Below are 17,979 nucleotides of genomic sequence, written 5' to 3' on the forward strand. Positions count from 1 at the left end.
GAATAAAGGAATCTTGACTAAGCTTGTCCTTAACTGCGTAAAACGCATCATGAAAACACTTGATATCTCTCATTGTTAGAGAAGAACATTGATAGGCCTTCGTTTTGTGGGGCCGCAAGTAGGGAATTGTGGTAACTGTGATGAAGAGTACCTGAAAAAGTAACATATTTCAAAAAACTAATTATAATACTGACCTTATAAAATTAACAGTAGCTTGAACAAATCATTTGTTTTTTTTTATTAGTTTTTTATAATATGTAAAATAGTTTTAATAATAAAATAAATCAAAAAATTATATGAATAAAATCTGAATACGGATGACATGTGCTCTTAAACCTAACCTTTCGAGTAAAAACTACAACTAAATTTTAAAGAACGTACCTCATTTTTTTCCGCACATTTTGCTGCCATGTGGACGGATTGCGAATTCGTTTGCGAGCTTTGTTGTTTTCAACAGGAGTTGTAATAGTTTCCATTTTAAAAAAGTAACAAAATAAAAAACAAACAGTTTGGCACCTTGGTTAAAAAGAAACTACGAGAAATTATAACGACAGCGACTCCAGACGACTCCTAGTGGTATATCACATGGTCACTACGAGGATTCTCATTGGTCAAACAGGACATTGCCGACTTTGATTCTAAACCGTTCATGGAGATTGCCGTGTTTGATTCTTAGGCTAAATTTATATGCTATTTTATAGGCGGATAATGCCGTTTTTGATTCTTATTCTCTTTATTTATGTATAGTGTTTTAAAATACGAACAATTTGGTGTAACTAACTCAATTTTGGTAAAAAGTGGAGATTGCCGACTTTGATACTAGGACCCTCATATGAGGCTTTCAAAAAAAGAGTAGGTATAGTTGCGGTAAGAAATATACTTAGTAAAACGCTCAGATTTGTAGGTTTTGATAGTTCTACTTTAAACGAAGAAACTGCCATTTTTGACATTTATTTGTTAATAACTATTATATGCCTCCGAACTGTGACAAGCATTTTAGTATTTATAATGTATTAGTTATATAGTACCCAAAACCCCATTTGCGACCTGGCTGGGCCAGTGTACCGTGGCAAAAAACGTATTTCCCTGGACTATATTTCTTAAATAGCTACAGGTAAAAATAGGGTAATTTAATATATTTATTATTTAGAGTATCCATCTTTTAGTAGATGTTTATGAATTTTGGTCTGATCGTTTATTCTTTCAAAAATTGCAAAATAAGGCTAAAAATTTCGAAAATCAAAAATTCGCTATAAATTTTGCAAAAATGAACCTAGGGCTTTGATATTGTACGAAAAGTTGAGTCGAGTATTAGTTTAAATTTTATCCAATTTGTTTATCCCACAGAGCTTTTTTGCAATGTTATTGCTCAGACAATTATAATGATATAGCAATTCTGCGGGTACCATTTGAAAGAAGAAGAATTATATCTTCAATATATTAAAAAAAATCATTAAAATTCATTTTTACCATTGCAAAAACATTTTACTAAAGTGGAGTCATTTTTGGCCCATAAATAATTTGAATAACTTTGTTAATATTGACCAAATCCACTTTGTTATTTGAAAAGCTGGTGTTTTTACACAAATTTCCAAAAAAAAACTGGTGTTCAAGGTTTATAGTTTACGTGTAAAAGTTTGAGTAAACTTTAAACTTAAACAGAGCGGCCAGTAAAGCTTTAAAAAGGAAGTTCTAACGAAATCGGCTCGGAGCCGGTGGAGGGGAATTATAAAATCCGTGCACTCAAAAAATGAAATTGATTCTTCAAACACATGCTGCTTTTAATATCTCTGAAACTTGTTAATATATTTTGATCATTCTTTTTTTAAATTTGTATGGACTCATAGAGTACATTGTAAATAGCAATTTGTTTAAAATGATCCATGTAATTTGTTTAAATAATTTAAAAAAAATCTCAAAAAAAAATTATTTTTTTATTTTATTCTGCCAATTTATTATTATACTTTTATCAAAACATTTTATCAATAAATTATTATCATAAAAAATGATGTATAATATTTGACTTTGCGGAAAATAACGATTTATTTCCTTTAAACCTCACTTAACTTAATTTATTAATTCGTTATTGATTCGTTAATCTTTATTTCAAATTTGATGAACAAATTATATATTTTTTAATACAATATTTTTAAATTATTAATAATAAATTCTCGTAAACGATATTATATAGACAGTTATATACATTGAAGCCTTGTGAAAGTATATTTCAAAATCGTAACAACTTTGATATGGGTAAGAATATATACCTTATACAGTGTGTTCATAAAGTGTGGGAAACGGTTTATTATCTCATGACTCCATTATTTTCAATCAATTATGTCAGAGTTAAAGCTCTGACTGGTCAATTTTTATTTTTGTTTTTTAGCCTTAAAAAAAAAATAACTTTTACGCCCACATTCTTAGCAGATGTGACTGTAGTGGTTAGAAATTTTCAACTCAACAAGATTGGCAATATTATTTTAAAATCACCCACTTTAAAATGTATAATATATGTCAATACGAATGAGTCATAAAATTAAATTATTAGAAGAATTTTTCACTAAGTAACAAAAAAACAAAATTTGTTTAATTTACTAATGTTTGTATTTTGAGAACGATTTCCGAAGTGGAAATTGAAACGTCAATAAAATTATTTTAAACTTAAATTTTGGCTTATTCCCAATTAAAATAGTAATTCCATTAACAAGTTTCAAAGATATTCGTTCAAATCATAACATAATAAAATATATTTACACTCCATAATAATTTATTGATAAAATGTTTTTTGTCAATAACGTATAACAATATAGGCAGAATAGAACAAAAAATCAAGTTTTTTGAGATTTTTTTTTTCTTTTTTTTTAATACTATAAGAATAACAGAGTAACCTAAAATTAACGAAAGTATACGGTTAAAAATTTTTAAAATGTAGCAAAAAAAGGAAACATACTCTTTTTAAATAATAAAAAATAAATAGATAACAACTATTTTAAAACGAAAGTCGTTTCATTATTATGCTTATAATAATAATAATATTAAACACAACAATTAAAAAGGAATCACTTAAAATACTTATTCACTTAATTCATTTTCTTTATCCAGAAACAAAATAACAAAAGATTAGATATGGATCAACTTAGAAATCCCGAGATAAAAGTCAAGCTTACAAATAGCATTAATAGTAATGTTGCTTTAACAACCAATACTGATGATATTGAAAGAGACTGGATCAACTTCTTCTTCTTCTTGCAGTACCGTCTCCTATCGGAGGTTGGCTACCATCACAGCAATCTTTACTTTGTTGGCTCAACTGTTTGTTGGATCAACTTAAGGGACGCTATATGCAACAGTGCGAAAAAAGTCATTGGTGACTACGAGCGGAAGAAGAAGAACGAATGGATTACAGATGAAATATTACACCTTATGGACAGAAGGAGGAAAAATAAGAATAATCCCGAACAATATAAAGAACTGGATAGAACTGTCAGCAGAAAGATAAAAGAATCCAAAGAGAAATGGTTACAAGAAAAATGTCAAGAGATAAAAGAGCTAGAACGAAGAGACGATAGTTTTAATATGCATAAAAAAATCAAGGAGTTTACTTATACTAACAAGAAAAAACAGTTTGGTAGGTTAATAGACGAGAACGGCAAACTTATTGTAGATAAAGAAGAACACTTACAGACTTGAGCAAATTACATAAAAAAATTGTTTACGGATTATCGTCATATTTCTACAAACACTCCTGATCTCAATGGACCAAAAATATTGAAAAGTGAGGTGATAAAAGCTATAGATCAAACGAAAGATTGGAAAGCAACAGGATGCGATGAAATACCAGTCGAATGTTTAAAAGTTTTTAACAAGAACAACCTGAATGTAATATTGGAACTGTTTAATAAGATATACAATACTGGTCAAATTCCATCGGACTGGTTGAAATCTACATTTGTGTCCCTTCCAAAGAAATCGAATTCTAAGACGTGTAGTGAATATCGCCTTATAAGTTTAATGAGTCACACTCTTAAAGTATTCTTGCGTATTATCCATTCCAGAATACGAGCAAAATTAGAACACAGCATAAGTAAAACACAGTTCGGTTTTAGATGCGGTTTTGGAACTCGAGAGCCGCTCTTTGCAATACAAGTCTTGATTCAAAACTGTCTGGATCAACAGAAAGATGTTTACGCATGTTTTACCGACTATGAGAAAGCATACGATACTATTAAACATGAAAAACTCATAGAACTATTACATCTTACAGGACTTGACACTAAGCACATCCAGATTATAAAAAATCTATATTGGAATCAAACAGCCCACATGAAGAATGGACATATGGTGAGTGAAAACGTAACCATTTCGAGAGAGGTTAGACAGGGCTGTATTCTTTCGCCACTGCTTTTAAACCTGTACAAGGAACAAATATTTCTAGAGGCACTGTAAGAGTACAATAAGTAATTTTCGATATGCAGATGATACTGTTATACTGGCCGATAACATCGAAGATTTACAGATGATGCTAAATTGAGTAAATATAACTGGCAACCAATTTGGACTGAAGATCAATAGAAAGAAAACTAAATTTATGGTGATCAGTAAAAAGAACATTCAACATATCGACCTGAATATTAAAGCCGAACGTATTGAAAGAGTACACCGATTTAAATATCTGGGATATACAGTAAATGATAAGTGTGACCCAGATGTAGAGATTTAGATCCGAATTGAAATAGCAAGATCCAAATTCATCAAAATGAGAAAGCTCTTAAGCAACCCCCACCTAAGCGTTAACTTCCGATGGCGCGCCACGAAATGCTACGTACTCTCTACGCTACTTTACTTAGTTGAAGGGTGGACGTCAACAGCAGCAACTATAAAGAAGTTAGCAGCTCTAGAAATGTGGCCGAATCGACGCATACTGAGAATACCTTGGACAGACAGAGTGACCAACACAGAGGTATTAAGACGAATGGGTAAAGAGGTGGAATTGTTAACAACTGTTATAAGGAGGAAAGCGTCATACCTGAGCCATGTGTTTCCTAATGATAAGTACAGTCTGCTACAGCTTATCGTAAAAGGCAAGATTGAAGGTAGAAGATGTTTGGGCAGAAAGAAGAAATCCTGGCTGAGAAACTTGAGAGAATGGTTTCAAATACCAGAAGCTGCGATCATAATACATGCGGCACAAAACAGAGAAACCTATCGTTTGATGGTCGCCAACCATTAAGTTCAATAATAAATTTATTTCCACCATTAATATGGAAGTGCCCAATCTTTTTATAGTGTTCTTCAACTTTGATCACTTTGGTGATTCTTTTCTGAAAGTCTTCATTGCTAATGTCAAAAATAAACTTATTTTATACTAAAATTGTGGCTTATTCTCAATAAAAATAGTAATTATTTTTGTAAGTTTGGATACTTCTGAGACATTCCTCATATTTTAAATAATACAAATAACACCTAGTTGTTAAAATAACATTAACGCAATCAATAATCTTAAAAATAACAAAATTTAGCTTACAGCAGTAAAAACAATCTACTTGTTTAAATAAATCCCTGGCGCCACAAACTCCATGGAAATCTTCATTCGAATAATTATTGTATTATCGAAAAAGCCATAAAATATTTCAATTGTGATAGTGATTAGTTATTAGTGACCCGTAGAAGTAGTAAAAATTAAAAAATAACAAATAATACTTAAAGTTATCAATTAGTCTGGGACAAGGTACTATTTTGTTGATAAGATCTGATTTTAGGTTGGGTTTCCAGCACCCTGTCGCCGCTATATGTGCCTTAAACGAAGCAAAGGGTCAAGACAGATAACATGTCCCCTATAAATGATTAAATATTAACGATAACATTAACGTCAGTGTATGTCTATCAAAAAAAATTGAACATTGAAATATACACCGATTAATTAATCCGTATTTAATTTGTCTATGATTTTTATGAGGTCTATCGTTTCTCTTTATCTCTTGAAACTGTTTGGTTCAAATGTACTCTTATAAACGAAACAACGTATTTCGCTTATTTCCTATTTTTATATTGTATTGTAATTTAAATAATTTTGCCTACCAACCTAAGCAATTTTAACGCCACTTTTAATAGTAAAAAAAACACAAGGGTCATCACAAGGGGTTTTGATATCGGTTAATTGTAGTGGAGAAGTTAAAAGAAAACGTTTCGTATATATTTTCATCAGTCCCAATCTAAAAGTAAAAATGTATATTACACAAATATTCCCTATTTTTCTTTAGGGAGGCCTCTAAAATTAACATATCTTGTCATTGCCTATGAATGTGAACTTAATAATTAATAATAATACATATAATATTTCCGGGTAAAACAAACGCAATAAATTGACTAAGCAAATGAAAATCGATTTACTTCAGAGTTCATTCGACGGGACGGTTATTGTTTTATCGTTTACAACTTTAAAATCGTTTACAACAGTAAAAATTTGTTTAAGGCACTAAATATCTACCCATATTCCGCGCGTATGTATGTAAAGTAGGAATGCTTCTCACAAAAGCACAAAAGCTTCATTCTCGTAGTGCAGTAGAAAGGAGAACATTAACACGGTATCTAAGGGAAGGGGACTTGTGGGGTATAGGTAAAAAATTACTTGCACCGCACAATTAATTTAATAAATCGTACAGCACCACTTAAACTGAAGGAATTTTTTTTCATTCCAAATTTTGTTCATAAGCATATGCATTTGTCCTACTAGGTCTTCGCCACATAATTTATATAGCTCAGAGAGGACGTTGTCAATACCTGGAGCCTTGTCATTCTTTTTTTTTTGTGGAAACTTCCCTACTCACCGAAAAGTCTAGGTTCCATAACCACTAATGCTGTAGTCGCCACTGTAGTTCCGTAACCACTAAGTCACCTGCTGCTTTATTCCCTCTTCTCGGTTTGGGGACCATATAGTGATTTTCTTCCCATTCGACTTCTATGATTTCCGTTATTTTTTAAAAGCCTCTTTCTTCTGAGTTCAAGACCTCTGCGATCATTTCTATCACTCTTTCACTGAGTTTTTCGGGAGAGAACTCTTTAAAGTTTACCTGTGTGAACGCGCTTGCTGTCTCCTTCGTCGTGACCGGTTTTCTTCACTACCTTTTTTCGTTTCTCAATGCTGCCGAAAGCGAGTTGTCTGAAAGTGCTCTCTATATCTTTGGTGACTTTCATAGTTTTTTTATTTCATTTTTAATTTCAACCTTCGTGTTTGTATGGTCGGACAATAGTTTCATTAAACTATTTGTAACGCTGGTAAGTTTATCCATTGCCCTTACAATGGGAGTTATGTCAAAGCTCTCGTCCTCCTCCCCAGGTCTTTTCTCTTCAAGTAAGGAGCTCCTTTGCAAGGTTGCCTCCGTTGGAAGATCCTTCTTGGTCAGGTCCCTACCACTGACCGGAGATCTTCCAACAAATCCTCTTTTTCCGACGATCATAATTTTCTCCTTCCCCTTTTCCTCTTCTCGGAGGAATTTTCCTTCGTTCCCTTTACCTCTGATGTACACCATATCATCGCATTCATAGCTTATTCCAACTTAATGAAAATAGTCTCTTTGTTTTGTTTTGTTTTTGCCTGATTAAGTACTTGTTCATTAAGTTCCCACAATTAGGGACAAAACTATACTGTCTGGCGAGGCAGTGCACCCTTATCCACGCTAGCCCTTCTCCGAGGGCTCCGTTTGCGGCCGTCTGACGTTAGGCCATTCACTACTTAAGCACGGATCGCCTGACACCTTGTGTAGTGTCGTTTTATGACACTGATACACGGTAAACCGCCCGCCGTTGACGGACGCGGTAATACTGGTTGACGCTTAGTGTTAGTGTAAAAGAAGAACCTTAGATTAACGAAACCGGTTTCTTTAATCTAAGAGAAGAACTCAGTCGCCTACCCTGAGTCCTGTATAGCGAAAAGGCCAAAAGCCGATGAACAAGTTTTTGTCCAAGGGAAGCTGATATGAAAGATTAAAGTCATTCTACAACAATCTACAACGTTATTATGCATAAATCATCATCAATGCATTCAAATTCCATTTTTTAAGTGTCCATCTGATTCTATTAAATGACAGATTATGATTATACAAATTTGATTTTCATTATCTTGGTACCTTTTAGCCAGATTCCAAAAGTTCTCGTAGATTTTTAATCAATGTCATTAAATTGATCAAAAATGCAGCTTTTATGTAAAAATTTATTCTGTAAGCTGCATTTGTTTCTTGTACAGTTATATTATAAAAGTATTTTTATTAAACTGAATGCCATATCAGTTCATGTAAAGGTCAACGATAAATAAATAATATTTGAACACAATTTGGCTTGAAATTTGATTATGGCCCTCGTAAGTTGTTGGTTAAGGAGGAAACAAAGATAAATATTAGCGTTTAGCGATGAGGTTTTCTGTCTGCACATACATCCACATTACCATTCACCATCAACGGCGATACTCTTGGCGACCGTCTCGTCTAGGCACGCGACACATTATTAATTCGTTCCTGCATCATTTACAAACTCATTCACTACATACATACTCGGTGTAAGTACGTACAATTAATTACCAGAAAGAAAAACATTCATCTATAAGAGATGTGGAATGGAATGCTTTCTCGAGAAAGGTCGTTAAAATACTAGAGTGTTAAGAATTCCAAAAAGAAAAAACTTAAGAATGTACTCGTTTTTTTCCAACAGAGCTCAACTGTTATGCTAAGCAAAGCGTCGCCAGTAAATGTAATTTAATTCAAAGAAAATAAGTTCACAAACAATCTATAAAAATGTACGTGAGAAACTGGAATAAAAAAGGGTTACAAAAGTTTTAACAAATATATATATATATATATATATATATATATATATATATATATATATATATATATATATATATATGTTACGGTAAATATGATTAAATTATTAATAATTACCTGTTACTATTAATACAACCCGAATAGCTAGGCAAAAGTAATAAATATACCAGAAATAATCACATTGACCGGTTATTATTAATAAATCCCGTATTCAAACGGTAAACTTGATAAATGTTGAATACCAATAAGTTCTTAGAAGCTTGCGAGGTGGAGAGAAGTAAGTGTATTTGTCACTGCGACATACCAGTGTTAAAATAAGGCGCGCGTATTACCACAGTGATAGTAAATCTGTAGTCCTTTTCCCGAAGAGATCGTGGGATTCTGTGCTCAAACGTTGTTGTGATAACATCTATTGCAGAAAAACTCAAGGTATTTATAGATAATAAGGCTATTACTAATAATCCTTTGTTTGTAACCCGATCCTATCGCATACATACCTAATAGTAACAAGTAATAAAGTACACGACACGGTTCCTCTAGCCGAAAATGGAGACCACTAACCTCGATCCTGATAACCCCCCGCCAGATTTAAGTGGGAAAAAAATTAATAACCAATATAATATATATGATTCCGGTCTGTTCGAAGTATATGTACAGGGAAAAGAAAAAATATAGGAAATTTTTACATATTAAGTATTGCTAAAACAATATTTAACCTAAACCTACAGCAAATTATTAAATTTAACCGTAAAGGGAAAAACCGGTTAGGTGTTGTTTTTAAAGATTTTAAATAAGCAAATCTATTCGTGAATGATAAGAGATGGGAAAGTTTACAATATGATGTCTTTATCCCAAATCACAATGTCACATGTAAGGGTATAATAAGGAACATATGTAAAGAAATATCTGAAGTGGAAATTAAAAATGCAATTGAAACAAAATTGGTCTCCTGTAAAGTAATTGACATAAAAAGACTAAATAGGAGAATTCTTGAAGAGGGAAAAGAACAAAACTATGTACCAACAACCATCATATGCGTAACATTTACAGGAAAAGCACTGCCCAGGGAGGTGCTTGTGTATGGATTACCCATGAGGGTTATTCCATATGTCAGCCCAGTCCTAATGTGTGGAAACTGCCTGTTATATGGTTACAGCAATAATCAATGTAGAGGGAACCCAAAGTGCCAGAACTGTGGGAAAAGCCAACACGGAGTGGCCTCGAATTGTGAAACATACTGCATACACTGCAAAAATCATGATCATATCTCTAAAGATAAAAAATGTAAAGAATTCCAACGACAAAAAGAAATAAAAGCCCTAATGTCTTTGTCTAACATCTCATATTACGAAGCAAACATGCAAATACCAAAAAATGAAAACAGGGAATACTCTTTGAACAAAGAGAATTTTCCTGTCTTGCATAAAGAATCCAAGCCTAATAATATAATAGATATCACAGAAAGAAGAATAGAAGCCATAAAGAATGACACAAATATACCAAAATATAACCAAATCGTCAAAACCCACCAAAAGAAGGAAACCAAACATGACAGGATATCACAAAAAACAACACAGTGCTCAACTAATTAATCCGGAGGGAAGATTGAACAACAAACGGGGCAACAAACTCTCAATCAATGCCATCAACATCAAAAGGTTACATGCGAATTTGGTCCCAAAAAATTTGACCCCGGACCAAAAGCTCGTCCGTCAACAGATCTGCTCAGATTTTCTTAAGAGGTTACATGAAGAGCCTGAATTAATGGAAAACATCATCACTTACGATGAAATCTGGATATTCAAATACGATGTTGAAACTAAGCGACAATCCATGCACTGGAAAACTCCTGCATCGCCAAGAATGAAAAAAGCAAGGATGTCGAAATCAAAATTTAAAGCCATGCCAATTGTTTTTTTTTTGATATTAACTGCATCGTGATGACTAAATGAGTTCCAGATTGTCAAACTGTAAACCAAACTTACTATTTGAAAGTTTTGCTAACGCTGCGAGAGAGAGTTCGTACGAAACGGCCGGAGTTGTGGAAAAACAAGCGTGGATCTTACACCAGGACAACGCGCTTTAGGAATCCGGTTCGAGTCGATGGAAGAGGTGAATCGAAAAACGGCGGAGCAACAAAAGAAGAGTTCCAGCATTGCTTTGACCAATGGACAAAACGAATGGAACGGTGTGTGGCGAGGGAAGGGGAATATATTGAAGGAGAGCATTCGATTGTAGAATAATTTTTAAAATAAAACTCCTTTTCATAAGCAGTCTCGTTATTTAATAGCCAGACCTCGTAGTTATATTGGCATTTTTACACGAATTCCAAAAAAATACATAATTTGTACAAAAATCCTACTACGGTTAAGACCAGAGTTAACTTTTTTTTTCAAAACTTCACTGGAGCTTTGTTTAAAACATAGAATCATTTAAAAGATTAAAGGTTAAAAATAAGCTATCTATGAAGCGCCAAAGATAAAGGGTTTGAAAGCGAAACGATTTTACTATTGCAAAAACTAAATTCATAAATTTAGATTTCTGAAAGACGCAATATGTCTGGTTAATCAACGAAAATTTATGTTTTTTTTTATTTTTTATTTAAAAATCTGATCTATACGTGTTAATATTTCTTATAATATATAATATTTAATATCGTTAACATTTTTACAATTATTCTCTCGAAAAGATTAAAAATATATTTCACACAAATTAATTGTTATAAACTTTGAATAGAAATAAAAATTATGGAATTAATCTGTGTATATAATTAACATATTACAATTTACATACTGAATTTTAATATTTTTATTTATTTGTACAAAGTTTATATCAATTAATTTACTTAAAATATACTTATAATATTTTTTAGTCAAGAAAAGTAATTGTAAAAATAATAAGAATAATTCAAGAAAAATTAGCGCGTATAATCATCAGTTTTAAATAAAAAAATTTATTGTTAAAATTTAGTATTTATTACTGTAACACATAAATAGTTAAGTTACCATACATTTCATAACCTTTTCTAGTACTAATAATAAAAAAAGTAAAATTTTGCAAAATAAATATTTATTTTAAATTGTTATTTTTATAATCTTTATGTTAATGCTCGTAAAAATTTAACTTAAATTTTAATAATTTAAAATTTAATAAAATTTAATAAATATTAATTTAATAAATATTAATAAAACTAATTTAAAATTTAATAAAAAAAATGCTCGTGTTCTTCGTAAGATATTGACTTTTTTTTCAAATTCGTGTAAAAATGTCAACATTCCCAATAAAAAAAATAACTTCGTATATGTTGAAGCGTCTGAGTTATTTTAAATGTTTATAAGCTTAAAATCATAGTACTTTTTTAAACCTATTTTACAATATTTAACATAAATTTTTTCATTATTAAATCATTTAATTTAAAAAATTAGTCTCTCTCTTAAATTTGGTGCCTTCAGAATTTATTAAGACCTAATAGTTTACGTATAATAACGTTGTAGATAAAAGCTTTCTGGGATAACAATTTCAATTTTGCAATAACTGTTAAGAGAAATTTCTTGAAATTTTTATAGCTGAATACATTTGATATTGTCCTTATAAACCGGCCTATGCAGCGCACCAACTTCAATTTGAACCAATCATATACAATCATTTTGTAATCAATTACTTGTGAAAGACCCTGTAGATATCAATCAATCTACATATTACAACATTGCTTTGGTTTTAATATCACAGTAATCTTTTATGTAATTTATGGGACCCAATAAATTATTATTGAAACCTCAATAATAGGTGTTGGGTAGTATGTGGTACAAACAAACATGTAGGAAGTAAAAGTTCGGAATTTGTATCACGTATCTATATCGTGTACATCAATTAGAAGTAAAGAAAAAAAGAAACGTAGCACCTAGCGAGAAAATCAGTTGTGGCGCCACATCTCAGGCGCCACAACGTGGAACGTTGACCCTTTATTCGATTTATTCCTTCTTACTACAATAAAAATTAATAGTAGTAATGGAGCACATTTTTTCGTTGGTGCCAGTAAAGAAATTTTGCAAATAATCTGTTATTATTACAAAATAGATAGCAGTTAATTAAGAGCTACAGTGCATTTATAGTCTATTTCAGATTTCTTTTGGGTGTATCATTATTTGATACGAACTAAACAAACATAAATACTGTTTTGACCAGTGGAGGAGCTGATTCAATCTAATAAAATCAAAATTGGTTAATAATGTATATACATCGCATACATCGTGTACAATACAAAACTATTATAACTTAATATTATGTTTTTTACATAACCGACACATTAATTTGTTAAATATAATTTTCAACAACTCGTAAATATATATATATATATATATATATAGATATATATATATATATATATATATATATATATATATATATATATATATATATATATATATATATATATATGTCACGAGCAAAGCCTGAAATTTTAAAATCCTAGCATTGTACGGAAATTATTGTCCACTTCTAGCTTTGTACCCCCAAACCACAGAATAAATAACAATCAGAATGCCCACTCTTAGATGCCGCCTTTGAAGTGTGTCAGCACTCGATCGCCATAATTTAAACGGAAACATTGACTCGGATTGCGAAATTTGTGACAAGCTATGACAGAACTGTAATTTAAATTTTTATAGATTAATAATTTAGTACATTTGAAATAATTTAATCTATTCTTCAACTAAAAGTACGAATAAAATAGTGCATTATTATGTCTATAGTTGCCGTAAATAAATTAAACCGGGTTAATTTTTCTATGCACACCAGATAAAATGTCACTGAACAGCACTAGTTCCGTTTAAAACATGGCTGATTCCGTCTGCGCGAACGAGACGCGCGTAATTATTTTTTCAAGCAGGGTGGGCATTCTGATCGTTTATTCACAAAAATTATTGTATTATAATTACAAAAAATATCCATTTTTGGGGAATTTTATTATCCCGTTTACATTTTTATGAAATCGTAATTTGTGGGTTCCCCATTCGCCAATATTAGTCAATTTGAACCATATTTTTGACAATTCACAGAGGATCCTGTTATAGTGCAATGTTTATATAATTTTTTGTACCAACACTACGAATCCTTTTCTTTTAAATGCCGAAAATTGCGTTTCTAAATTGTTATAAACAAATTAGCTGTAAATTTTAAAACAAAAAACCAACTTATTAGCTCCAAATTATCGTAGAACAATTTTTTTCAGTTCGTGTAAAAATGTCAGCTTTTCGAATATGAGCAATAGTTTAAAAGTTATTCTAAATGTTTATAAATCAAAAATAACCGTAATTTTACAAAAGGGTTTTGCGGTGTAAAACATAATTTTTTTCAATTTTTTTATGTATATTGATAGATTAACTTTTAAACTTTCATTTGCTATGCGTAGAAATACTGTATCTTCATTATTTTCTGACTAATGTTACTTCAAAAAAAAGGTCTCTGGGATAAACAAATACAATAAATTTTAAACTAATTAATGGATTTATCTAAAATTTTGAAGGTTTGTTAAACCATAATACCCAACTCGGTCACAATAACAAATGCCTAGGTTGAATTTTACAATGGTTATAAACAAATAACGTTTTTGGCTTATTTTGCAGTTTTGGAAGCAACAAATTAATTTTACTCCTGTCCCAAATAATAGTTACCCTCGAGCACATTCTCTCTCACAAACTTTAAAAGTTTTGCTAAAAGACAGACCTAAAACTCACAACTCCGTTTACTACGTCCAGAATTGCTCGTGGACCAAAAAGCTACCTACTGTCCTTACCAGCTTGAACCGATACAAAAAAAAAATCGGTTGCCTGTAAAGTCGGTTTTACGGGCGAAGATTTTACGTGACAACGTCTTTTTCTCGGTAGAATATTTATTGATATGAATATTATTAAATTGCACAATAGTTGTTTGCAGTTGAAACGCGCTGTTTCTTCTCAGTCGACTGAATTACGATTGATTGCAGAGTGATTTAAACTAATAATTTACTTAACACTATCAACATTTGTCAATAGTATGACATAAACTCAGTTTCTCAACTTTTGTGTCAATCTAACAATTAATCAATCAATCATAGTTTACGATAATGAAATATTAGTGTACAATTATTTACCTTTATTGTTGTAGTTGTTGTAAATGACGAATCTAAGCACTCCACATTTTCACTACAGACACAGCTGACGATACTTTAACCACACGTGTGAACTTGTATTATGACGCTTTCTCTTGTATTATGACGCAAGGCATTCGCCGGTCCGGCGGGCCTCTCTCTCGTTCGGTGACTCATCGTAACAGACGTGAGCGGGCGTTACACTTTTTCATGAGTGACTCCGAGCCACAACCTAATTTAAGACGTTGTCACGTCAAAAGAAGAAACGCCCAGAACTCTCTTGGTACAAGCACTTGAGGAACTTATACAGACACAGCGTTATGACAAAATTCTCTACACAGATGCCTAAAAAGAAGAACAGGCCGTCGGCTGTGCCGTCAGTACCTCAAATAAAATAGTATCATCATATCGGCTTTCTCCCAGATGCAGTATACACACAGCCGAACTGTACGGAATACTCAAGGCATTAGACTCGCCCATTGCTAATGAGAAATCATTAGCAATATGCACCGATTCTCTCTCCGCAATTGACTCAATCAGAAATATATACTCCATATATCCCATTGTACAGTGCATCCACAGTATCTGGCAACAGCAGTTGAAAAATGGTGTTTCAGTCTATAATATCTAAAAAAATTATCACATACCTATCTGGATTAGTGACAGTCCCGAACAGTTTCTCTTTTTTGCTTATTTCCCTGTAGTAGTAGCCTTATGTACGCAACGTTCCGTTCTTAACTTGAAACGCTCTAAGGTTACGTTTTGTATCTGTTAGCTAAAAAATGTCTTTCAAATCTTCATTACGTTCGCGTACCTAATATGTTTTATTTGTTTCAGGTACCTGAATGCAGAAACGTTCCAAAGCTTGACACGAGTCAATTATTTAAGTTTAGCAGATAATGATTTAGAAGAAGTACCTGAAAAGTTATGGAAAGAAATGCCAAATGTCAAAACCTTAGATCTAGGAAGAACAAAAATTAAGGCGTTGTATGAAAGTAGCTTTATTGTAAGTTGTTTTTTGAATATACATATTTATTCGCATACCAAAATTTTCCATCTAATCAATTTACTTTTAAAAAAGTTACCTACTCAAATTAAAATGAAAAATACTTCCCATTCTAAAGCCGGACTCAAACGACTCGTGTACTTGGCGAATAATAGTCACTTGCATATACTTGCCATGTCGTGTGAGTGGGTTACTCGTACAATTATTTGTCACTCGTTGCCACTCGTTGATTTTTCATACGTTGTCGGTAAAAATGACCCGAGTCAAAGAGATTACGATTATTCGTACACTTGCGAAGTACATGCTTGTCTATAATTGCAGAGGCGCTCAAACGAAATGTATTAACACTTGGCAGTTACTGCGACTATTCATTTAGTTTTCAAAGAGCTCAGGAGCGTACAGACGTGTTATTGTATGTATGTATTTATGTATGTATGTATGTTATTTTTTTTAATTGAAATATAGTGGACAAATGACGTTGTATTGCAGTTTTTTGATTTTTATAAAAATGAGTCGGTCATTTGGATGAACAAACATAAAGAACATAAAAATCGTAATGCAGTTAATGATGTCTGTAAAAGTAAAGTAAAGTTCGTGTAACATTCTGGCTAAGGTCTAAACTACATTCATTTTATATATTCCTAATTGTCAACAGACGCACGAGAAAGCAAAACAGGGTCGTACTGAGGTGTATCTTAGGATTTTTAAAAATATTTACTTTTAAAAGTATTAGTGTAAGAATTACTTGAAATTTAATCATTAAATCACACTTAAACTAAACTCTAAAAAATAACAAGACCAGTAAATAACTTATAACAATAACTATAACATATAACACACAATATATTAACTTAAAAACCAACATGCTACAATTTGAATTTAAACAGACTGGCAAGTTTGGATCTGTAACATGAGAATCCGTCTGGCTTAAGGCAATAAATTATATTTAATAGCCTCTTGACGAATGACCGACGGTTTTACGTGCCCTCCGAAGCACTGTGGCATCTCAGTTAAATTAGAAATTGAAAATTTTGTTGGTGCTGGGATTCAACCCGGGCCCTCCAGTAACATAGCCACTCAGGTACGGCTGCCAATGATGCCTGTAAAAGAATACAAGATAACATACCTGTCCAGTGTACTATACATGAACTGAAGAAAAAAAAATCGCTAATGGCCACATGTGGTGGTGCTGTATCTACAAAAAAGATTTCTATCTATCTATACAAGGATTTTTACAGCTGTCGCCGCCTTCCTTCTTTCAGCTAACGTCTCCAGTCCTTTCTGTTCTGCCATTCTCCATCTCTAAGGTCTCGTCTTTCCATGGCCTCGTCCACTTCATCCCTCCATGATCTTCGGGGTCTACCTCTTTTCCTCCTTCCTATTGGGCTCCAATCCGAAATCTTTGCTATCCACCTTGTATGATCTGTTCTTCTCACATGTCCATACCAAATTAAACGTTTTTCTTCGATGTAGCTGAGTATTTCTTGTTCTACTGCCATTCTTCGTTTTATCTCCTCATTTCTGATGCGATCCATTTTTGTCACTCTGCAGCTTCTTCTCATGAACTCCATTTCAGTTGCTGTGATTTTGGACCTGTTTCGTTTATTTATTACATACAATACAACACTCCTTGTCGAATCCTTATATCACAGCCTGGGAAAAGTAGACGAAGGAATAGGCCAAAACTCAAATGAAAGCATGTCGTAGACGAAGGTGCTAGAATTTTAAGTAAGAAGGTCGAGGCACTACTATAGGTATAACTTTGAATTATTTAATACAGATCCCCTAAAAACTATTTATTATGCTTTTGTCTAACACCACTTATACTGGGAAAAATTAGCAAAACTAATCTAAATTAAATCGAAAGTTACTCAAGTGTAGATCTTTAATAATAATAATACTAAAGAGAAATTTTACACATCCTTCGAATCTTTTATCAGAAAGAAAAATCTTTGATGTTGGATTTGCTAAACATATTCTGATCATCGGTTTTAAAATACATCTATGTTTATTTGGACGATGAATATAAG

At 32.1% G+C, this 17,979-nt stretch overlaps 1 protein-coding gene across 1 annotated transcript in view; it reads left to right on the forward strand.

Annotated features, from left to right (window-relative positions):
• Positions 1 to 17,979, forward strand: part of LOC140441941 (uncharacterized) — a 91,173-nt gene that overhangs the window by 49,841 nt on the left and 23,353 nt on the right. Inside the window, exon 2 of the mRNA XM_072532951.1 lies at positions 15,781 to 15,949. Within this exon, the coding sequence (XP_072389052.1) occupies positions 15,781 to 15,949 (169 nt within the window). The remainder of the gene's footprint in view (positions 1 to 15,780; positions 15,950 to 17,979) is intronic.

The sequence above is a fragment of the Diabrotica undecimpunctata genome, chromosome 5 (genome assembly GCF_040954645.1).
Source record: "Diabrotica undecimpunctata isolate CICGRU chromosome 5, icDiaUnde3, whole genome shotgun sequence".
Taxonomy (NCBI): Eukaryota; Metazoa; Arthropoda; class Insecta; order Coleoptera; family Chrysomelidae; genus Diabrotica; species Diabrotica undecimpunctata.